Genomic DNA, 24694 nt, shown 5'->3' with positions numbered 1-24694 from the left:
ACATGTGGGAGGCAACCAATCCATGTCTTTCTCTCTCTCCCCACCACTCCTCTTCCTCTCCCTCCTTCCCACTGTCTCTGGAAATCAGTGGCTGAAATATCCTCGAGTAAGGGTTAACAGAAAAAAAAGGAAATCTAATCAACTATTTTATTAGCTGCCTAGTCTATAGATATTTCTAGTTAATTTCTTTAGAGTTTATATTCCTCTTATTTCTCTGTCTTTCTCTGTCTCATGCATACACATCCTCAGCCTCTCACTGCCCCACAGTAATTTTCCATTATTGACCATGAAATACATGGGGAGTTTTAAATGGTAAACTGTGGTTAAATGTGCTATGATAAATATAGCAGGTCCATTTACTCAGTTTTGTACAACTTAATACCACAGTTCTATTGGACACTTAAGTTATTGGATTATAATGTCACCATAATTTCTAGGAATCTAAGTTTTCTGCAATAAAGTCACATTTAGGGAAATTACAGAACAAAGTTACAGCCATCCATTGGGCAGCTGTAATATGGGCATGACTTGAGAAGTGAACTAGTGAGATGCTCTACAGTCCTTTCAGCAGGAATTATAGTACTGTTCTCTGTCTGCAGGCTTCTGTGTTCAGCCCTTCCTAGGTGTTCTTTTGAAAACTGTGAAAAATTCAATAAAATCCCAGTCTAGGGAAAAAATATGAAGACAAACAGGGCTTCTTTCACAACCCCTACTTAACATTGTTGGGTATACTGGAGGTCCTAGATGGTGCAATAAAGCAATAAAAATAAATAAAAGATAAAGCAGTTAGAAAAGAGAAAAAAATTTCAGTCTAGGAAATTATCTTATGTCTACTAGAAAGAAATAGTAAATTCAATGAAATATTGCACAGCTGTTGAACATAATGGTTATGAAAGCTAGAGGGATATAAGAAAATGTTCACGGTAAGTAAAGGAGGCAAGATGCAATTGCTATAACCATGATACAGCTCTGTAAAAGTGTGCATAAAAGAAATAATGTCTCCCAGCCCGTGTGGCTTAGTGGATTAAGCATCACACCTTGGACTGAGAGGTCCTGGTTCAATTCCTAGTCAGGGCACATGCCTAGGTCTCATGCAAGGGGCATGCAGGAGGCAGCAGATGGATGTTTCTCTCTCACATTGATGTTTCTGTCTGTCTCTCCCTTCCTCACCCTCTAAAAAAATCAATAAAAACATCTTTAAAAAAAAAAAGAATGTAAAACATCCAGCATTTTTGTCAGTGTGTCATGCTATCTATCATCTTAACAAAAGTACAAAGTTCTACATTGAAAAAGATTTTTCTAGCAATCATATATATAGGAGATTTTATATAGGAGATCTGTATATTGAAATATAAAAAATTTATACAAGATAATTATTTCAATTTATTTTTACTTGCTGTTTCTAAAATACTATGATACCTACAAATATGTTGCACGGCTCTGGTATTATTATAAAAGTATATAAATGGCAGGAACTTAAACTACAGGCTTCTCTGTATATACTCTGTCACTTCACAGTGCTTAATCTGACCAAAATATAACAAAACACTAATCTCTCAAACAAACAATTTATTCTTTAAGAAATTCCAATTTGAAATTACATGCAATTTTCTTATGTATATCCATCACCTCTTCCCACCTGCTTCTCTTTTCTTTTTATCCTCGCCCGAGGACATGTTTCCTTTTTTTTTTAATCCTCACCCGAGGACATTTTTGATATTTTGTTCAGATAGAGTGGGAGGGAGAGAGAGAGAAACATCGACGTGAAAGGGACACATCGAGTGGCTGCCACCCACATGACCCAACCAGGGCCGGGGACAAACTGCAACCTAGGTACATGCTCTTAGCGGGAACCGAACCCGGGTCTCTCAGGACCGCAGGCCGACGCTCTAACCGCTGAGCCAAACCGGCTAGTGCCCAACCTGCTTCTTAACCCAAGACTTGTGAGAAACACTCAGATGATTGTAAAGGGTGTGGGAACTGAGAGCCTTTGTTCTCATTAGCCCTACCCATGTTCAACAGCATCCTCCCCAAACTCCCCTCCCCCCATCTAATGAGTAGACTGGTAAATTTGGGCCATAATTTCCCTTCATAGTTGGCAGAGGAAAATGTTAAACAAAGTATATTAATGTTGATTTGAATAATAATACTCATACCTAAGTTCTACATAACAACTAAATTCTTCAGCAACCTCTCTGTTTCTTACTTTATAGAGAAACCTATCTTGCAAAGTTATTTGCTTTGTCTTTATTCTAAAAAGTGAGTCATATCTGTTTTTTTGTGTGTGTGGTTTGATTTGTGCTCTTGCTTTCCTCTGGTATAAGAAGCCGGGATTTCTTTTTGACAGTAAATAGCCTTTGTCATGATTTAGCTTCTGGCAGAAATGAAGATGGAGAAGGATTTCTTTCCTGTCGGGAGAGAGATTGCTGGGACTGTGTTAGAGGGTAAGTTTTCAGATGTAAGTATCTATACATTTCTTCTAAGGTAAAAGAATTACATGGTGGTTAACTGGTTCTGGCACAGAAAATCATACACACTTCTTCAAATAGGGCATTTAATTATACAGAAATGTTTTTCTTTTTTAAATTGAAAAGAAAAACAGAACTTAACTAGTGTTTTATAATCAAAGAGCTTATTATATTTTACTAAATATTTAGTGGTTGAGCATATTTAGTAAATATATTCAATAAATATATTGAAAATTAGTATTTCAATCTATGAGTAATCACATTGACTAGAATGACCAATGTTGTTTACATACCAGCATAAATTACTTTTGTACATTGGCTTTGGGCCCAAATTTACATAATAGTAACTACATTCACATTAAATTTTAAAGTTTGCGTAGAATTGAGCATTTAAAAGTTAAGCAGTTTGCTCATTTAAAAGTGGGTTCTGGGGCAAAATAACGAGTAAGATTTTATGATTGCTTTAAATAAAAAAATTTTTAAGTTTTATTTAGTAAATAATGGTCTTAACATGTAGGACAGTAAGCTGAGTACTTGAAATAATTTATTTCTAAATAGACCAACTGTTCACATGCTCTGCTGATAGGTAGTTTATGATCAGTGAGTATGTGGTGCTTGTTTTGCATATATGAATGAGTGGATGAGCATGTGATATACTGGGTTAGACTATTAAATTTGCCTGTAATTTTAACCCATAATATATTTATTACTCTTTCTCAATGTAATCTTCGAACATAGCTAAATCATAATTTCATTCCCTCTTCTTTCTTCTACTCATACTATAGGAAAATAAAAATAAAAATGATAATGGGCCCTGGCCAGTTTGGGTCAGCGGTTAGAGTGTTGGCCCACAGATCAATGAGTCGTGGGTTCAATTCCTGTCAAGGGCACGTACCTTGGTTGTGGTTTGTCCCGGCCCTAGTTGGGTTCATGCGGGAGACAGCCACTCAATGTGTCCCTTTCACATTGATGTTTCTCTCTCTCTCTCTTCCTATCTCTCCCTCCCACTCTATCTAAACAAAAAAATGGAAAAGTGTCCTCAGGTGAGGATTAAAAAAAAAAAAAAAGAATGATATAATGGTCAGAAGATGAGTAATCATTTGTTTATTCATTTATTCCATATTTAATGAGCACTTGCTAAGTGCTTGGTATATGAAGATAAATAAGATAGCCTGGCCACTGTGGCTCAGTGGATTGAGCGTCGTCCCATGGACTCAAAGGTCCCTGTTCGATTCCCAGTCAGAGCACATGCCCAGGTTTCAGGTTCGATTACCAGTAGGGGGCATGCAGGAGGCAACTAATGGATGTTTCTCACATCAATGTTTCTATCTCTCACCATCCTCTCTCTCTAAAAAAAAAATCAATGAATACATATAAAAATAAATAAATAAATAAAGTCCCTGGCCTCAAAGTGTTCACAATGTAAGGGATAGGCAGATAACACACGTGTGAGTGGATTACTGTGAAAGCTCTGTGGACAGGTGCCCAACCCCGCCAGAGTGAACAGGAAGGGCTTCTTGAGACTGGCTGGAAAGTACGGTGAGCAGAAAAATGATGCTCAGCTGAGAGGGTGTCATGAGCAAAGGCACAGAAGCAAGTATTGTGATATAATTAAGAATTTAAGAAAAAAGAATTACAGAATTTGGTGTTGGGGGTAAGATACTTGGCACAGAGAAACATTTTGTCAAGAAAATTCTCCTTCAAACATAAAATAAGCCCTGGCCGGTTTGGCTCAGCGGTTGGAGCATCAACCTGGGTTGGGTTCCCGCTAGGGGCACATACTAAAAAAAAATAATAATAATAACATAAAACAAAAGATTATAAAACAAATACTTTAATGATGATATAGACACTGATTCCTTTTCCCAAAAAAATGAGATAGGTTCTGACCAGGTGGTTCAGTTGGTTGGAGCATTATCCCATACACCCAAAGGTACTGGGTACAATTCCCGGTCAGGGCACATACCTAGATTTAGGGTTTGAGTTCCTGTTGGGGTGCGTATAGGAGGCAACCAGTGGATGTTTCTCTCTCACATTGATGTTCCCTCTCTCTCTCTTTCTTCTCCTCTCTCTCTAAAAATTGAAACATATCCTTGGTCCAGCCAGTGTGGTTCAGTGGTTAAGCACTGACCCACGTACCAAGAGGTCACCAGTTCAATTCCCAGTCAGGGCACATCCCCAGGTTGTGGGCCAAATCTCCAGTGGGGGCATGCAGGAGGTGGCCAATGGGTGTTTCTCTCTCTCTCTTCCTCTCTCTCTAAAATCAATCAATAAAAATTATTTTAAATAAAAAACATATTCTTGGTGAGGATTAAAAAAAACATAAAATAAAATGAGACAGGAGGGTAGGCAAGGGCCAGACCCATGATGAGCCTCATATGTTGAAGGGAAATTATAAGAGTAGCCATATTGAGGCAAACCAGGCTGTAAGTAGTAGGACTGGTTGGGTTGTAGACACCAATAGCCAAGAGACAACAGAGTCCATAACTAGGCATTGGTGGCATAGGTGAAGAAGATATACGTGTGCAAGAAATATTGAGGAAGTAAAGTCAGCATGGCTTAACAATTGACTGGAACAGGGGAATTAAAAACAGGTAAGAATCAGGAGTGACTAACAGAATTCTGGCTAAGGTATCAGTTGGTACCACCAGTTGATAAGGGTTGCAAATTTGATCAGGAGGAAGACGGGGAGTTTAGATTTATGATTGTTAAGCTCAAGGTACCTAATAATACCCCACTGGAGATATCTAGTAAGCAGTATTGGGAGTTTAAGCTCAAAGGAGAGAGATTGTTCTGGAAATCTATACAAATGTCAGCATGTAGGTTGTATTTGAAATAATAGAGTTGATGAGCTCACCCAGGGAGGTGGTAGAAATGGAGGAGAGACATGAATATCATGGAACCCTTGGGAATGCCACTGTTCAAGGGTCAATCAAAAGGAGTATGAGCCCTGGCCTCAGTATGAGTTTGGCTCAGCGGTTAGAGCGTCGGCCTGTGGTCTGGAGAGACCCGGGTTCGGTTCCCGCTAAGGGCACGTACCTCAGTTGCAGTTTGTCCCCGGCCCTGGTTGGTCGTGCGGGTGGCAGCCACTCGATGTGTCCCTTTCACGTCGATGTTTCCCTCTCTCTCCCTCCCACTCTATCTGAACAAAATATTGAAAAATGTCCTCGGGTGAGGATTAAAAAAAAAAAAAGAGTATGACACAAGCCAAGAAAAATGGACCCGAGTTAACCCAGGAGGAGGAGGGTGGCAGGTACAAGGCACCAGCAGTCACAAGTACTGAAGGAGGGTGGCCAGCAGGGGTCCGAGAGCCGCACAGTGGCCTGGACTGGGAGCAGGAGTACGGACCTAGAGTTCCTGTTGAGCACCAAGAGATGAGCCCGCTGCAGGCCTCAGGCTTCCGCCCTCCCTCGCCGCCTCAGCTGTTCTCGCCTGTGAAACGGCGGTAACGCCTACCGCGTGTGCCCGGAGGATTGAATGTGGAGCGCATGGAAATGCGGGGCATGAGCGGGTATTTGGCATCACGTGTGCTGTTTTCCTCCCCTTTCCTCTTGTAACTCTTTGAAAACATTCTAAAGAACTGACTGATAGTAGAGGCTTTCTCTCTGTGTGTGCAGAGAAAATGTAACTGTCATTTCTATATAGTTCCAAACAATTTCTTGGCACCACTCTGAATTTATTTCCACAATTCCAAATCAAAGTAATTTTATATGGGACTCTTACCAGAATTTCCTGTTTATGTATCTGAGATTCTGCAACTAAAATAATTATAGAGCCCTGGTTGGTTTTGCTTAGTGGTTAGAGCATCGGCCCACAGACCAGTGAGTCCTGGGTTTGATTCTGGCCAAGGGCACATAGCTCGGCTGTGGTTCGTCCCTGGCCCTGATCAGGGTCGTGTAGGAGGCAACCTATTGACGTGGCTCTATCACATCGATGTTTCTCTCTCCCTCCCTCCCTTGCTCCCTCCCTCCTACTCAATCTGAAGATAAATAGAAAAGTACCCTCCGGTGAGGATAAAAAATAAAATAAAATAATAGAAAATTGAGCTAGCCACACGAGGGGTGGAAGCAGCGTAACCGTCATAGCTGTGGAGTGGACTCTTCTCCTTTATTCTCTTATCCTTAGCTAAGTAGAGAGAGTTCTCTGTGCTGTCAACAGCCACATGGCCCCGATTTTATAGAAATATTGTAAAAAATAATTTTCAAAACTTTTTATTTATTGATTTTAGAGAGACAGAAACATCAATTTGTTCTACTTATTCATGCATTCATTGGTTGATTCTTGTATGTTCCCTGACCAGGGATTGAACCCGCAACCTTGGTGTATCACGACTATGCTCTAACCAACTGAGCCACCCAGCCAGGGTGAGAGTCCAAATTTGAAGTGTTCCATCCAGCAGTCCTTATAGACTATCAAAATGTCCTTCAAGTTCTTGGCCTTTTCTGAGTTAGTAACTTTTTATAAACCCATGGATCTTTTTATTTATTTTAATAGTAAATAAGAATTATATTTAATAACCTCAAAATACTAATTATTAATTTTCTCTACTCCTTAGTTGGAAGCAAAGTATCATTCTTCCAACCAGATGATGAAGTAGTTGGTAAGTTGTTTATTTTACTATCATCTCTTCTTTTTCCTATACAATTATTAATATTTATTGTGACCTTGCTTCATATACAAGTACTTTCCTGATTTGGGGGGTTTGCTCTCAAATGTCTGTTGATGAAGAGAGTTGGGAGTTTGATCCCAATTGTTTTTGGCTGGAGAACCACATCAGAGATAAAAAGAAGACCTTGGTTGTTACTGTGCTTGGCGCAGCCCTTGGCTGACGGGACTTCAGTCTATGGCTAGACCAAAGACTCTAGAGAAAGGTCAGAGGTCACTGCTCGACCCACCTGGCTCTATAGAAGCTCTCTCTGCACCTCAACTTGAATTTTACAGTACTTCTCCCTTACTTCTCTTGTAAAGCTAGAATTACTGGAAACATTTCGTTTTTTTAAATCCATAGTTAATACTAATTAAGTACCCTTAATATCCTAGACTGTCACACAACGTACAAAGTATGTCTTTAGTACTAGTCTTTAAAATTACCATTTTCCACAGAAAATATTCATAGGAAAATATTCATGTAAACTTAGAATATGTTAAATTTTATGGCATGCTTGAGGCTGTTAAAAATAGATTCCTCAGGCTCTGGCTGGTGTGGCTAAATGGTTAGAGCGTCGGCCCGTGGACCAGAGTCTCGGTTTTGATCCAGCCAAGGCCATGTACCAAGGTTGCAGTTCGATCCCTGGCTCTGACTGGAGTCATGTGGGAGGCAAACCAATCAATGTCTCTCACATCGATGTTTTTCTCTCTCTCTCTCCCTCTCTCCCTCCCTCCCTCCCACTCTATCTTCAGGTGAGGATTAAAAAAAAAAAATAGATTTTTTAGAATATTTTCAATAGCTTCTTACCATATTGCCTTTGACTTGTGTATTTTCTTGAAGAATTTTTTTTTCTGTCTTTCTTTTTTATCTGGCCAAGAGGTCAGGGACACTGTATTACTCAAGATTCTTTTTGTAAGAGATCAAAAATAAATTACGAAAGTGGGATTTTATCAGGAACGCGCTGAAGTATCTTATAGACCCAACTGTGAACGGTGGCTGTGCGCTGGGCACAGTTCTGCTGAGGAGCCTAGGCGCCCAAGATGGACTGTCCACCGTCACCTACGGGGTCAAGGAAAAGGGAGCAAAGGAAAGAAAAGATCGCACAGAAAATTAAATGATCCACTTCCCTTTCATGTTGTGAAGTCTCTCTCTCCCTGCACTAGCAACACTGGAATCTTCCCGGAATCCCACTGAACGAAAGGCAGACTAATGCTGGCTCCTCACTAGTACTGAATTCATCCCTTGCAAGCGGCATCCTCCAGTGTCTTTTCTACTTGCAGGGATTTTGCCCCTGGACTCTGAAGACCCTGGACTCTGTGAAGCAGTTCGCGTGCACGAGCATTACTTAGGTACGTGGAGGTCCCGCTGCACGAGGGCAAGGTGTCATTCTGTGTCTCCTGTGACTTCCATAGCAGGTCACGGTTGGCTGGTCAGGTTGGACCTCTAGCGTACGTATAATTCAGTATCATAAAATTCATACTCATACTAAACAGTTTAGAGACCTTTAAGTTTCATTGACACAGCTCATGGGAAGAGGTTCAAAAAGAAGTTTCTTTCTCTAAAATTATATTCCTAATCAGGATTTCTTATTTCTTATTCTTGGTTTTTAATCGAAATTGGAAATGTTCATTTTTAATTTTTTTTAACCCTGGCTGGGTAACTCAGTTGGTTAGAGCGTTGTCCCAATACGCCAAGGTTGCAGGTTCGACCTGCAGTCAGGGCACATACAAGAATCAACCAATGAGTGCATAAATAGGTGGAATAACAAATCTCTCTCTCAAAAATCAATCAATAAAAAAATCTTAATTTTTGTATTTAAAAAATCTAGAAAATACATGTAGAATCTGAGACAGAAAAAGAATCAAGAACACTTGTCTTTGGTTTCTATTGCTAATATCTTTTGACAAGTGTTCAGTTTAACTAAAGTGTTCTTTTAAATTTAATTTACTTGAATATTTAAATTAAAATAAATACACACACACTCTTCATGAAGCCATCATGAAACGTTGCTGCATCTCCTTAGTAATCATGGAAAAGGAAATTAAAGTCACTTAGAGGTTTCATTGTGCACCCACAAGACTGACAAGGTTATAAAGCCTGACCATTCCTAGGGTTGGAAGGGACGTGGAGCAACGGGAACTTTTGTGCACCAGGAGTGTAAATTGGTACATATGCATTAGAAAATAAGTTATCGCCCTGGCCGGTTTGGCTCAGCGGCTGGAGCGTCAGCCTGCTGACCAGAGTCCCAGATTTGTTTCCGCTAGGGGCATGTACCAAAAAAAAAAAAAAAGAAAGAAAATAAGTTAGCATTATGTAACAATGCCCTTTCAGAGCCTTTGCCATCTTAAATGCAGTTTTATTGCTATTAGCATTTTTTAAGGACCACTTGTTTGATCTTTTATTAAAAATGGTAGTCCCAATTCTTATGATGTAACATGTCCCCAGAAAAGTTCCTGTAAGTAAATTGTATGTAAATTGAGCGGGCAGTATTAGAGTAGATGGGCTTTAGAGTCAGACATTCAAACTTATTAGCTACATGGCCTCAGACAAATCAGTTGTAGTCATGCACCACTTAACGATGGGGTTACGACCTGAGAAATGAGTCATTGGTGAGTTTGTTGTCATTTGAACATCATAGAGTAACTTACACAAAGCTAGATGGGACAGCCTACTACACACCTAGGCTGTATGGTACAGCCATTGCTCCTGGGCTACAAGCCTATATAGTGCATTCCTGTATAAAAATGAGATTAAATCATGCCCAAGATAAAATGATGTGATCAAGAGACATGGCAAACGAGGCAGATGAGGCTGCTGCAGGTGTAACACTGCTACTGCTTCACAGTAAACTTTTTTTCTTAAGTTTTTTTTTGTTTTTGTTTTTGTTTTGTTTTTTTTGTGGTACGTGCCCCTAGCGGGAACTGAACCCAGGACTCTCTGGTCCACAGGTCAACGCTCAACCGCTGAGCCAAACTGGCCAGGGCTAAACTTTTTTTTTAGTAGAAAAAGTACACTTATTATACATATAGTAAATACATAAACCAGTAACATCATTGTTTAGTATTAGTATCCAGTGTGATGTGATGTGCTTAACTGTATGTGCTGTAATTTTCTGTAACTGGCAGTTCAGTAGCTGTGTTTGCACCAACGTCACCACAAACATGAGGAATGGGTTTTATGAGAGGTCACTAGGCAATGGGATTTTTTCAACTCCATTATAATATTCTGGGATTATATATGATCCGACCATCATATATATGATCCATTGATGACAAACATCGTTATGTATCCCATGACTAATTACCCTGCTTAGTCTGTTTTGCTATTGTAATGCCTTGCTTCCTTGCTTGTCTGTTGTAAGATTTTCAACATGTGTGCTCAGATGCTCGAATTCCCCACTAGATGGCACTAGTTGTTGGTAAAAGCAATGCTGACTGTTGCTAGTAGAGGAAAAATATTTGAAAAAGTTAGTAAAGGTTATGAAAAGTGTTATAAAATGGATTTTTAGGTTATGTGAGAAAAGATTGCTTGTATTGTGAAAAGATCATATTCAGTGTTCAACATAAAAATAAAAATTAATTAAACATAAGGAGCAGATTGATGGTCACATCAATAAAGCTCTTTAAACTATAAGGAGTTTGCATTTTGTTTCAAGTGCATTGGAAAGCCATTGATGACTTTATTTTGTTAATCCTCACACAAGGATATTTTTTCCATTGATATTTAGAGAGTGGAAGGGAGGAGGAAGAGAAAGAGAAAGACAGAGAGAGAGAGAGAGAGAAGGAGGGAGAGAGAGAGGGAGTGACAGAGAGGGAGAGAGAGAGAGAGGGAAACATCAGTGTGAGAGAGACGTCCATTGGTTGCCTCCCACACAACCTGGGCGAGGGCTGGGGAGTGAACCAACAGCCCAGGTACATGCCCTTGACTGGAAATCAAACCTGTGACTCTCCGGTTCTTGGGCTGATGCTGTCACACTGAGTACACTGGCCAGGGCCATTGATGACTTTTAAGCAGGGAAGTGTTAGGATATTATTTATGTTTTTTAAAAAATCATTCTGATACGTTTCTACTTTTCAAAGACACTGTTAAAAAGATTGAAAAGAGAAAGTTGAAAATAATATAACACATAAATAATTTGTTTAGAATACACAAAAAATTCCTATAATCAATAAGAAAAATGATGCCCTGCCCAGTTTGGATCAGCGGTTGAACGTCGGCCTGCAGACCAGAGCGTCCCGGGTTCGGTTACCACTAGGGGCACGTACCTCACACACACACACACACACACACACACAAAGGTAACACAATAGAAAAACTGTAAAACACTTGAACAGTTGGCCAAGAAACTTGGAAATATGCTCAACTTCATAAATAGTGAGGGAAAAGCAAATTACAATCCCAGGAAGAAACCCCTCGACGTGCACTTAATTGAAACTGTGTAACAACAGCAGGGCTGGCAGGCCCTTGGCAGGACAGGAGCTCTGAGGCACTGCTGTGGGAGAGGGGCCTGCACCAGCACTCTGGGCCTGTGTGATGGGGCCCAGGTAACTCCCTGGGGCCTGAGGTGTCCCGTCCTAAGTAAACATCCTGGAGGACATTGGGCAGCAGTGTCTTCCACAGAGCATTCTTAGCAGCATTGTTATAGCTGTGAAAACCACACAGATGTTCCTCAGCTGGAGAATGGGTACCAAATTAGGTGTCTTCACATAGTGGAGCGCCGTAGAACAACAGAAATGAAAGCACCATGTGTACAGAAAAGGAAGTGTCTTAAAAACAATGTCAAGCATAAAAAGCAAGACAGAAAAGAATGTATATGGGTATGATTCCACTTAGATAAAGTCCAAAAACAGGCAAAACTAAAGTATATTGTTTAGAGATGAATACTTGAGTACTAAACTATGGAAGCAAATAAGAAATTAACTTAGGCCTGGCCGGTGCGGCTCAGTGGTTGAGCATTGACCCATGCACCAAGAGGTTGCCGGTTCAATTCCTGGTCAGGGCATATGCCCAGATTGTGGGCCAAATCCCCAGTGGGGGGCATGCAGGAAGCGGCCAGTCGATGTTCTCTCTCATCAATGTTTCTATCTCTCTCTCCCTCTCCCTTCCTCTCTCTCTCTACTAATATCAATAAAGGAAAAAGAAATTAAGTTAGAATGGTAGTGACCTCAGATATCAATTATATCTCAATTCAGGAAAAAAAAAATAGTGGTGACCTGTGGTGGGAAATGAGACTATTGGGTTTAGTGGCTCATACAGGGGCAAGAATGGAGGCCCGGAAAAGTCATAGGAGTAGAGGCTAGGACCAGGGCCATGGTGGGAGAGGTGACGGAGGGGAATGGACAGATCCAGGAGGCAAAACCAGCGGGACTTGCTAACGGATTGTTTCCTGTTGTTCTTTGTGACAGTTCACAAGCCAGAGAAAGTTACGTGGACAGAAGCTGCTGGAACCATTCGGGATGGAGTACGAGCCTATACAGCTCTGCATTTTCTTTCTCATCTCTCTCCAGGAAAGTCGGTGCTGATAATGGACGGAGCAAGTGTAGGTGCTAATAGTTTTGTTCAAAAACAGACCAAAGCACAGCAACCTTAGGGAACAGGCCATCCTTTTACTAATATGTCTTTGTCTGTACCTTATTCACTAATTATTTTTTTTACCAAACTCCTATTTTGTTAAAATAAGCAGCTTTTACCAATAAGACATAAAAGTTAGATTTTGTGTATTTAGTTTCATTTTACTTTGAATCTGCTAGTACATTAAAAAAGCAAACCATATTTTTAAGCCTGTTACACAAAGCCTGAAATAGCTCAAAGTCTTTGAAGCCATACCTCAGAACTGCCTACCAATTTCCTATCCTATCCCTCACACTTACACTTATGTTAATGTGACGTTGCATTTATAGATGGATCGCACAAGATAAAAAATGTACTAATTTAAACATCTTACACGTATCATCGAAAAAATAATTTTACATTAAAAGTAAATACAGCCCAGCCAATGTAGTTCAGTGGTTGAGCCTTGACCCATGCACCAAGAGGTTGCTGGTTCGATTCCCGGTCAGGGCACATGCCCAGGTCGTGGGCCCGATACCCAGTGGGAGATGGCCAATCAATGTTCTCTCTCACTGATGTTTTTCTCTCTCTCTAAAAATCAATAAAGAAAAAAATAAAAATCAAAGTAAATACATAAAAATATATTATAATCAGCCCTAGTCAAATGGCTCAGTTGGTTAGAACATCATTCCAAACACCAAAATGTTGTGGGTTCAATTCCCACTCAGAGCACATTACCTGTGTTTTGGGTTTGATCCCCAGTCAGGGCACGTACATGAGACAACCAAGGCAACCAGTTGATGTTTCCGTCTCACGTCAATGTTTCTCTCTTTCCCTTTCTCTCTCTATCCCTCCGTCTCTCCCTTCTTCTCACTCTAAAATCAATAAAAACATATTCTCAGGTGAGTATTTAAATATATATATAACTGGCCAGTTTGGCTAAGCAGTTAGAGCATCGGCTTGTGGACCAAAGGATCTTGGGTTCAGTTCCTGGTCAAGGGCACATGCCTGGATTGCAGGTTCAATCCCCAGCCCCGGTCCAGGTTATGAGGGAGGCAACCAATCAATGTGTCTCTCTCACATCCATGCCCCCCCCTTTCTCCTTCCTTCCCTCTCTCTCCCTCCCTCCCTCCCTTCTACTCTGAAAAATCAGTGGAAAAAATATCCTCAGTGAGGATTAACAACAACAAAAAATACTGAAGTAGCACTAAAGTATTACACTTTATTAAACAGCCTATAAAATAAATCAGAGGTGGCCTCTGCCCTATGTCTGTGAACCTACGGTGTATTTTTCCCACACAGGCACAGGGGACTATAGCTATTCAGTTAGCACAGCACCGAGGAGCCAAAGTGATATCGACAGCATGCAGCCTGGAAGACAAGCAGTACCTTGAAAGACTGAGGCCTTCTCTAGGTGGGTGCTACTACTCAACACAGACTTGAAAACTACATTTTGAAGGGGCAGCACCTTAGGAATTATACTTATAAAACAAAGCACAGAATCCCATATGAAAGTCACTTTTAAAATGCACTTAGTATCTGTACTAAGTCTAAATTTACTTCAGTGATAGTTTTAATTATTTTATTTTTTTGAACCTACATTTTTCAATGTTGTTTCTTCTTTGCCCCATTGTTATCAACTTAGCCAAGGTTGAATGGGGTGAACTTTGAAACAGTGTAGAAATACCTGGTGCTTCTTTGGATTTAGTCAATAAATCTATATGTTTTTGCATCACTTTGTATGTTTCTCAACCTGTTTTCCCCAGTGATGTACCTCTACCGTTGTCCATTTTCTGTGAGATGCTAGGGAGGAGATGGCCACTTACAGAATCACAGATCAGATATAGTTTATGATGAATAGGACATGGTGGAGACTCAGGAGCCCTTGGAAAGATTGAACCTATCTAAACAGCAACAAGTGAGAAAGGAATAGATTGAAAACGGAAGGGGGAAAGATGGGAATGGAATTGAATGGATTGGAGTTACAGAATTAACGTGCGAGCCCACAGATGGAGAGAGCAGAGGATGGGCAGAGTGGAACTGACAGGCAGGCAGGAAAGCAGTGTGCTGAGTGTTAGTATGAATGACATCGCTGTGAGTCCTTGACACCCCTGTGGCTGACTGGGAAACGGCATCTCGGAGAATTTAACTAGCCTGTCCTGGGATGGACAGAGAAAGAGCTGGACCGGGGTTTGAACCCAGGCCTGTCCAGCATTCAAGCCATGTTGTTTCCATTGTTACACTGTGCTTCCGGCAGAAATGATCAAGAAATGGAGGAAAGGTTAAGGCAGGGGCTGGAGAAGGAGGAAAAAAAAAAGGAAAAAGAAGAGATTTTTTTTTTTTTTTTATCCTCACCGAGGACATTTTTCCATTTTTTTTTGTTCAGGTAGAGTGGGAGGGAGAGAGAGGAACAGAGAGAGAGAGAGAGAGAAACATCGATATGAAGGGACACATCGAGTGGCTGCCACCCGCACAACCGACCAGGGCCGGGGACAAACTGCAACCGAGGTACGTGCCCTTAGCGGAAACCGAACCCGGGTCTCTCAGGACCGCAGGCCGACACTCTAACCGCTGAGCCAAACCGGCCAGGGCAAAAGAAGAGATTTTAAAAAGAGAAAAAAGCATGAATGATATTATTGAAGGGAAAGGGATCCTTATTTTTTTTCTATTGTTGCCACTATGTCCCATTACCTCTCCTGCCCCGCTTTGCCCCCCTCCACCCAGTCCCCGGGAAAGGTTTCATATTAGTTAATCCTGCCCTTTCTAGGTGCTTCAGGTTCTCTTTGCTGTGTCCTCGCCACCCCTGCCTCCATTCCCTCAGTCTTAGATCTCTATTGGACGACAATCCCAAGCAACTGTAAGAGGAAGTCCCTTTTAACACATTTTTGACTGCTCACGAGTTAACTCGTGTTTTCCTGCCCAAACGTTGCGGACCGCGCACGAGGTAACTCGGGTTTGCACATGCATTAGCTATTTCAGTTTTTGAAGCTCAGGGTAATATAGGATTATTGTATTTGTGACTCTTCGCCCTGAGGGTCCAAGTTCAAAAAACAGCACACCGTTCTATAGTCTTGAAGAAGTAGCTAGGGAATGGGTATCTGCTGGTTCAAATGAGTGCAGCTCAGAACCTAACGTGCAGTTTGCCCAAAAACGTGCGGTCCCTGGCGTATGTCTTAGAGATTTCTATGCGGTACGCAATGTGTTAAGGAAAAGGTGTTAAAAGACACAAAAATGATAAATGTGTCTTCATTTGCCAGTTCCAATTCTGAAAGTTTTATTTTCATTCTCCCATTGGCTTGTTCTATTAAAGTAACCAGCTAAAATTAGTTTAATTTTCACTGACTGTACTAAAAATAATAATGTTTTTTCCTTACCTGCAAGATCTTTCTTTGTTTTGGTGAGTGAGTAGCGGAGATACAGGGCATGTCTACGACTGAGAAAGAATAAGAGCTTCTAACAGAGAAGTATCATGTTGCACAAATAACATTTTTGTACTTTTTGTACATTTTTGTACTCTAAACTCTATTAAATCTGAACATACTTAAAAAGTTATTTAATCTTTCAGTCCATGTCTTAATGTATATAGACCTCTGTGGTTTATAGATTCTCAGTTCTGGCAATATATTCTCAGCTATAGAGAACAGTCTCCTGTGTAAATAGAGGAGTCTTGGAACACATTATCCACAAATTGCTTGTATTTTATTTTATTAAATATACCAGTCCCTTCATTTAAATTGATCCTTACCAGTATTTGGTTAGATGAGAAAAAAGTATAATTTGGATTCAGTAATTGTTTGAACCACTTAATTGATTCCAGAGAAGAGATGTTTATTTGCTTTTTCTTTTGCTCTGAGTTGTTTGTGTTGATCACATAGAGAACAGTACAGTTGCCTGACTTCCTGTCCCTTACAGCCCGAGTGATCGATGTGTCTACTGGGAAAGCCCATGTTGCTGAAAGCTGTTTAGAAGAAACAGGTGGCCTGGGAGTAGATATTGTCCTAGATGCTGGAGGTAGGTACTTAACTAAATCAGCAGTCTGTGTGATTTTAGTGTGATGGCTGTATTGGGAACAACAACAACAAAAATTATATATATATATATATATATTTTTTTTTTTTTTTTTTTTTTCTCCAGAAAATGATTTTTAACATATTTATTAAATTGAAGTTATCGCTGTTTAGTTTTGGATATTATTTTAACTTTTATTTTTCCTTTATTGATTTTAGAGAGAGAGGAAGTGAGAGGGAGAGAGAACATTGATTGCCGCTTACTGCATGCCCCCCACTGGGGATTTGGCCCACAATCTGGGCATGTGTCCTGACCGGGAATCAAACTAGCAACTTCTTGGTGCAGGGGTCGACAGTCAACCACTGAGCCACACCAGCTGGACAATTAACTTTTATATTTAAATTGGCACTTCTTCATTTTATCCCCATTATAAACTCTGTCTAGAAGAGGGAACATGCTTGCCTTTTAAAGTATAGGCCTTGGATTTTATGTATCCCTACAAGAATCTACAAACATGATCTCTTCCATGGTTCCCATATGATACACATTAGCTGAAGTCTCAACCAGATTCTTATTCAGTTAGTTTTGCTATACACAGCCTTCTATTGGGTGGTTGACTTCTGCAGTCTCTCTTTGGAAACCTCACAGAATTTTGTTCGATTTTTCACCTGCCTTGAACAAAATCTTAGTTTAACAAATATCTGTTTAACACCTACTTTGTATACACTCAGGTAGCGCCGTCTCACCTGAAGGAGCTGCTTGTTTACACTTTGTTAGCATGTACCCTCTATCTTAACGCTCATTGGTGGCTACAGCTACATGTGGCCATCGGATGTGTTTCTTTTTACCAGTATTTTCAAGACTTGAAATTAACTCACAGAAATCTTTCAGTGGAAGGGAATGTATACTTCATTAACTTTTCAAGTGGACATTTTACTAATTATGTCCAGTATGACTATCTTGAGTCTACGAGTTCCTTAATCAGAAGTCAACTTTTCCCAAAGTATTAAGCAATTGATGTTATGGTTCAAACTATCAGACTTAGTTATACGTTGTATTACTTTCCCTGGTTTTCAAATGAAAAGACTTTTTATCTTTGGTTATTTCACTTATCATTAAATCTGGAGTAAATTTGATGACCAGTTTTAATGCAAAAAGCATATTTTAAGGTGTCTGAATACATTATGTTGACTTTTTCTAAGAAAAATGCTTCCTCATTCCTACATTAAAAAGCAGAGAGAACTTGTTTGAAAAATAAGTGTTTATCAGATGACTAAAATGTTCATTTCTTCTCTCTCTTCTTTTAAATTATTCCCTTGTAAGTGAGATTATACAGTAAAGATGATGAACCAGCTGGAAAGTTACCACTATTACCACATAAACATGATATCCTCACGCTTCTTGGTGTCGGAGGCCATTGGGTAACAACAGAAGAAAACCTGCAGGTATGACCAGAAACAGTAAAGCATTATTCCACCAAAAGAGTACAATTAACAAGAATAATGCCTGAGTCTTTTGGGGTAAGATGTGTCTAAATTAGTGTAAATTCTGTATTATGCCCTATTTATTAAAGAAATGTAGGTTTTTGTTTTGTTTTGTTTTATCCTCACCCGAGGACATTTTTCCATTTTTTGTTCAGGCAGAGTGGGAGGGAGAGAGAGGAACAGAGAGAGAGAGAGAAACATCGATGTGAAAGGAACACATCGAGTGGCTGCCACCCGCACAACCAACCAGGGCCAGGGACAAACTGCAACCGAGGTACATGCCCTTAGCGGGAACCGAACCCGGGTCTCTCAGGACCGCAGGCCGACGCTCTAACCGCTGAGCCAAACCGGCCAGGGCAAAATGTAGGGTTTTTTTTAACTGTAGCTACATGTTGGCCAAAATGTGAAAATAATGCCAATAGAGGAGTTCATTTAACTTTTATTTAGTGGTTTCCATATATTGACTTCTGAATTTAATAGTACTTCCAAGAGGATTTTTTTTCTTTTTAATTATCCTCACCCAAGGACATTTTTGCATTTATCTTCAGGTAGAGAGAGAGGAAGAGAGAGAAAGAGAAGCATTGACATGAGAGAAACACATTAACTGGCTGCCACCCACACGACCCCAACAGAGGCCAGGGATAAACTACAACCAAGGTACATGCCCTTAGTGGGAACCGAACCCAGAACTCTCCTGTGGGCCGATACTCTAACCACTGAGCCAAACTGGCCAGGGCCAAATAGGCTTTTTTTTAAAATTATTTTTTCTTTATTGATTTGAGAAAGAGAGGAGGGGAGAGGGAGAGAGAGACAGAAACATCGATGAAAGAAAACATTAATTGGCTACCTCCTGCATACCCCCCACTGGGGATCGGGCCCACAACCTGGTCATGTGCCCTGACCGAGAATCAAACCGGCGACCTCTTGATGCATGGGTCGACGCTCAACCACTGAGCCACACCAGCCAGGCCAAATAGGATTTTTTAAATCCTCACCCGAGGATATCTTTTTTATTGATTTGAGAGAGAGGAAGAGGGGGAGAGAGAGAAAGAAACATGGATGTGAGAAACATCAATTGGTTGCCTTTTGTACATGCCCCCACCAGGGATCAAACCTGCAGCCTACGTATGTGCCCTGACCAGGAATCGGACCCATAACCTTTTGGTGTAAGGGTCAATGTTCCAACCAACCAAGCCACCTGGCCAATGCAAGGATTTTTCCTTAGGAACAAACACTGACATATACTTAGCAAAATATTTCTATATAAGATTATCACAATTTCCTAATTAGTCACATTGGAATATACTATATATGTGTACATGCATGCTGTCTCCCAAAATTACATTGAAATTAAATATTTTTATCATGATTGATATGCAAATACCCTAATTCTCATATACTGGTCTTCATGATTTGCCAACATCCTCATGAAAATGACTGGTAAGTGGCAGCCAGAAATCTTTCTCTAACACACATACATGCACACACTACTCCACCATCAGGATTCTAGTTTGGACTTGCATCTCACCTGGCTGTTTCATCATTTTGGACAATGAAATGCAAAAGAAAACATGTTATTGAAGTTTGTGTGCTGCTTATTTATGATTTGGGCATCATGCAATTTGTGTGGAAGTGTTTCTGGCTCCAGATGCCGTCATCTGTGTTGTCATACTCAGCACTGATCAGTCTCTGTGCTCTGCCAAGCTGGACCCTCCAGACAGCCGTTGCCTCTTCCTCAAAGGAGCGACAGTGGCTTTCCTCAACGACGAAATCTGGAATTTGTCGAATGTACAACAAGGAAAATATCTTTATATCCTTTTTTCTACTGACTTGAGTTTCTGGCTTGAAATTTACCTTGTATTCTCATTATTAATTAATAATGGTAATAATAAATAATAGCAGCTGACTTTCATTGATATGTCAATGTTCTAAGTGCTATGTAGGTCTTCATTTATTTAAACATTAAAACCACCCTATGAGGTGCAAGTACGATCATTATCATCATCCCCCTTTCACAGGGGAAGGAACTGAAGCACAGAATGGGTAGCACGTGCCCAGGGATGCAGCTAGCGGGGCAGGACAGGCATCTCCCAGGCAGTCTCGCTCGTTTCTGAACGGGAGAGAAGCCATAGTGACAGGAAAGAATTTGTTTCAGTTCGGACCTGGCGTTATGGTGATTCCACGTCACCTTGAGAGGTGGCATTCTTACTGCTGTGACGGTACAATGTGCAGAACCTTTCAGAATACTCATCTCAGTTAAAGAGCTTGTGGGGCATTTGTAAGATTATCAATGCTAGGAAATCTTTATCAACTAAAGGTGAGTTTGATTTTTTTAAATGGAAGGTCTTCGGGGACAAAGGAAGCCAGATCATTCTAGTTTTGGAAAAGTAGTGAAAAGTTTTCTAGAGAATATGAAAGCTGTTCCAAAAGAAAGGTCCAAACCTCTTTAGAGGAAGGTCAACTTGTAAACAAACCTTTTATTTCTAAGATGAGTGTCCTAAAGGCAGATACAGTTTGTAAAATTTTTAACAAATTGGATAAAAAATAAGTTCTCGTAACTTAATAGAGAGTGCTGTGTGGGCAGAAAGAATCTTCCCTTTCCCTGCTGAGTCGCCTACTCCTATGGTTCAGTGGAAGTTATAGGTGATGCATATAAAGGGCAGCCTCCTCTAGGAGCAACGACGGAGTATGCGGAGCCTTCAAGTAGGGTTTTGTTAGTACATTGTACATATTGAGTTTTAAAGAGTGCATTTCAAAACCTGAAAATCCCCTTACTGTAGCCAGTATGAGATTACAGTATTTCTGGTTAAATATTTGCCAATCAAATCTAAAAAATAAACTTAATTTTTAACTTTATAGAAGAATTATCTGTTTGAATTTCAATTGAAAGCAACTTAAACATCCAATAACATAATAATCAAGAATACCATATGATGTATTAACAATAGAGAACATCGTGTATTAAAAGTAACAGCATGGCCCTGGCCGGTTTGACTCAGCAGTTGGAGCATTGGCCTGCGGACCAGAGAGTCCTGGGTTCAGTTCCTGCTAGGGGCATGTACCAAAAAAAAAAAAAAGTAACGGCATGTTTTGAATCTTACATGTCAGAAAATAGGCTGGCTGCCTTGCCTGTTATGTAATTCTCTCAACTGCCCTCCTTTCCCCACCAGAGATGATTTTAACCTACTTAACAAACCCAAGGACCATGTTGAAACATGATATGTTTAAGCAAAATGATGTTAAATTTTTAAAAATTATAAATACGTATGCGTGATGCACACTCTTACATGTACTGTTGGCAATTCCATTAACAGAAGTAGAAAGAGAATTTATAGTATAAGTGAATCTGTATTCTTTAGGTCCTTTAAAAAAAATCTTTAAAATGTCTTATGTTCATATTTTCTAATTTACATTTTTCTCAAGTCCTGAATCAGCCTTGAGTCTTGCTTATGCAAGACCCTGCCTCAGACGATTCACACATGAGCCAGTTGCTGTTTGTGATTTAACATAGAGTTCTCCTTCCAATTGTCTGATGATAAATAGCTCTCCAGTACCAGCAGTTACATAGACTCTCAATTCTAGTATTAGAATGTCAATTAAGTGACTAGATTTTTTTTAAATGTTAGTTTTCTGACTCTCTTAGTGACATATATCATAGACACAGTTTATTAACTTTCCTGTGCACAAATTTTGAGTCTATAGTCATTTTGTAAATAAATGTGCACCCAGAGTAAGAGGTATAAATGCTAAAATTGTTTTTAACTAAAAGTAGGATATGTGGTGCTAAAGTGAAACCCTGACACCATTCCCTTACTATCCACTTGGGAGAGCACTACTGGTTCCTTAGGACAGGCATTCAGACTGCTCCTTTGATCACTTGTTCTTAGAAGCTTAGGCTCTGTTACGTTACTACCTTTCTCATATCAGGTCACCATTTCCCTTTTTTTAGAGACAAACTTGACAACCTAGAGAATTTCTGCAGTTTAAATTCTGATTTTCTGAGTGCTAAAATTAAAGGGGAAAAAAGTGACCTGCCTAGCATCTGCTGATTGAATGGTTGTATTTAATCCTGTCTCTTACATTGCCACCTTAACAATCCTTCCAGCTACGTATCTTAAAAGATGTAATGGAGAAGTTATCAAATGGTGTTTTTAGGTAGGCTGAATTTCTAACCCCTTGGTCTTACTTATTTTTCTATTCTCAAGGAGATAAGGCTGGCATTTCCATTTTTGTTTCAGCTTTCACAGCACACCCATTGCCTCCATATTTTATTATTTGTTTAAATAGCTGCTCCTTAACATTTCCCAAAGTGTATGTTGTGATACACCCATAAGTGTTCCCAAAAACAAGTGGCTCCCGAGTTTTCCTTACTCCATTCCACACCTACCTCATCACCCCTCCCGGAGCAACCTGAAACAACCCCATCGCTTGAGAAGAGGGAAAAGTACAATTTTTGGATCTGTTAATCAAAAAGGAGTGGGTAAAGTAGGTGTTTTTCCTCTTCAAAACGTAACAACTTTTGCCCTGGCCAGGGTGGCTTAGTTGGTTGGGCATTGGCCCATGCACCAAGGGGTCTGAGTTTGATATCTGGTCAGGGCACATGCCAGGGTTGGGGGAAGAGATCCCCAGCAGGGGGCATACAGGAGGCAGCCAATCCATGTTTCTCACATAGCTGTTTCTCTCTCTCTTCCTCTCTAAAATTAATTAAAATTTTTTTTTAATTTTTTTTTTTAATCCTCACCCGAGGACATTTTTGCATTTATCTTCAGACAGAGCGGGAGGGGGAGAGGGAGGAAGAGAGAGAGAAACATCGATGTGAGAGAGACACATCGACTGGCTGCCACCCATATGACTTCAGTCTGGGCCAGGGACAAACTGCAACCGAGGTACGTGCCCTTAGTGGGAACTGAATCCAGGTCTCTCAGGTCCACGAGCCGATCCTCTAACCACTGAGCAAAACTGGTCAGGTCAATAAGCTATTTTTTAAAAAATTTTAACCACTTTGCCCTAGCCAGTTTGGCTCAGCGGTAGAGTGTCAGCCCATAGACCAAAGAGTTTTGGGTTCGATTCCAGTCAAGGGCATGTACCTCAGTTGCAGTTTGGTCCCCAGCCCTGGTCACGGGTGTGGGAAGCAACCAATCCAAGTCTCTCTCTTATGTCAATGTTTCTCTCTCTCTCTCTCCCACTCTATCTGAAGATAAAAATGAAAAAAAGTATCCTCCAGTGTGGATTAAAAAAAAATTTAACCATTTTATTTAAGATTTTTCTATTGAGAGAGAAGAGGAAGACACAGAGAAAGAAACATGGATGTAGGAGCAAAACAGATCAGCCTCCTCTCGCATGCTCCCTACTGGGGGTTGAGCCTGAAACCTGGGCATGTACCCTGACAGGTATGGAACCCACAACCTCTGGGTGCACAGAGGACACGCAATCAGCTACACCGATCAGGGCTGAACCACTTCTAACGGTGGAAATACTAATGGACAAGTTTGTATGAAAGTAATACAACTGAGGTCTAGCAGTTGTCAAATACTATCCTAAGTGCTGTACTCATCTGATCATTTCATTCTTCCTCAGGCCCCGTGTGGATGAACCCATTCCATTATATGAGGCTAAAGGTTCCATGGAAGTTGTTCAGAAAAATCAAGGAAGAAAAAAGCAAGTCGTTCAGTTTTAATTTTGTTCTTTCCCAGATCTCGGTTGAATGAACCCATTCCAGTATTTGAAGCCAGTTTCCTTGCAAATTGTTCAGAAAGGTCAAGGAAGATAAAAGCAAGTTGTTCCATTTTCAGGCATGTTTTCGTGCTGAGTCAAGATGGTCATTTAATCTCAAATATCTGAAAAGTATTTGAAACATTAATGTACAAACAGCCAAGACTAGTCTATAATTAACACCCTGAGGGAATATTCTGGAAGCCTTCTTAGTTCCGTTTTTATATGTTTGCCTCCGTTGTAAAATTCTTTCCACGAAGAAAAGTGGTTTGAGCAGAAGCCAGGCCGCCGTGCTCAGGGAGCCGGCAGTGGGCTCTGTCCAGCAGCGCGGCGCGTCCTCCCGCCGGAGGCCGCCTGCGAGGCTCCCAGGGTCTAGCCCGCAGACGCCGGCCGCGCGCAGACCTCCGCTCACGGGAGGGTTTCCTCGGGACCCGCCGGCGCCTGGCAGCGGCTGGGCGGGGCTGCGCCTGTCGGGGGAGGGGAGACCCAGGCCCGCGCGCCAGCTCCGGCCGCCCGCGCCCTCAGCTGATCGCAGCAGCTCTTCCAGTGCGATGTGTCCTTTCCATCCAGGCGCCATGCCAGGCTCATCACACCTCCGCGGTCCAACAAGGCAGGGCAGCCCGGTGCCCCGCACCGCGGCCTCCCAGCCACTCAGCACCCGGCGACCCGCCAAGGTCCAAGGTCCGAGCAGCAGAGCCAGGGCGGCGTCCGGGCACCAGCGGCCCTAGAAACAGCCCGCGTCGCGCGAACACAGCCGGGGTGGGGCCTGAGGCGCACGCGCCGTGCCTCGGGGGCGGGGCCTGAGGCGTACGCGCCGTGCCTCG

The 24694-nt window shown here is 41.1% G+C and overlaps 1 protein-coding gene across 1 annotated transcript in view; it reads left to right on the top strand.

Annotated features, from left to right (window-relative positions):
• Nucleotides 1-24046, top strand: part of CRYZL1 (crystallin zeta like 1) — a 38403-nt gene extending 14357 nt beyond the window's left edge. Inside the window, exons 4-13 of the mRNA XM_036242921.1 lie at nt 2372-2444; nt 7024-7068; nt 8397-8465; nt 12522-12655; nt 13969-14080; nt 16579-16677; nt 17998-18119; nt 19863-19968; nt 22268-22313; nt 23736-24046. Of these exons, the coding sequence (XP_036098814.1) occupies nt 2372-2444; nt 7024-7068; nt 8397-8465; nt 12522-12655; nt 13969-14080; nt 16579-16677; nt 17998-18119; nt 19863-19968; nt 22268-22313; nt 23736-23835 (906 nt within the window). The 3' untranslated portion in view covers nt 23836-24046. The remainder of the gene's footprint in view (nt 1-2371; nt 2445-7023; nt 7069-8396; nt 8466-12521; nt 12656-13968; nt 14081-16578; nt 16678-17997; nt 18120-19862; nt 19969-22267; nt 22314-23735) is intronic.
• The last annotated feature ends 648 nt before the right edge of the window (nt 24047-24694 follow it).

This window comes from Molossus molossus, unplaced genomic scaffold (assembly GCF_014108415.1).
Source record: "Molossus molossus isolate mMolMol1 unplaced genomic scaffold, mMolMol1.p scaffold_m16_p_5, whole genome shotgun sequence".
Taxonomy (NCBI): Eukaryota; Metazoa; Chordata; class Mammalia; order Chiroptera; family Molossidae; genus Molossus; species Molossus molossus.
This window is presented reverse-complemented; position numbering and strand designations above follow the sequence as displayed.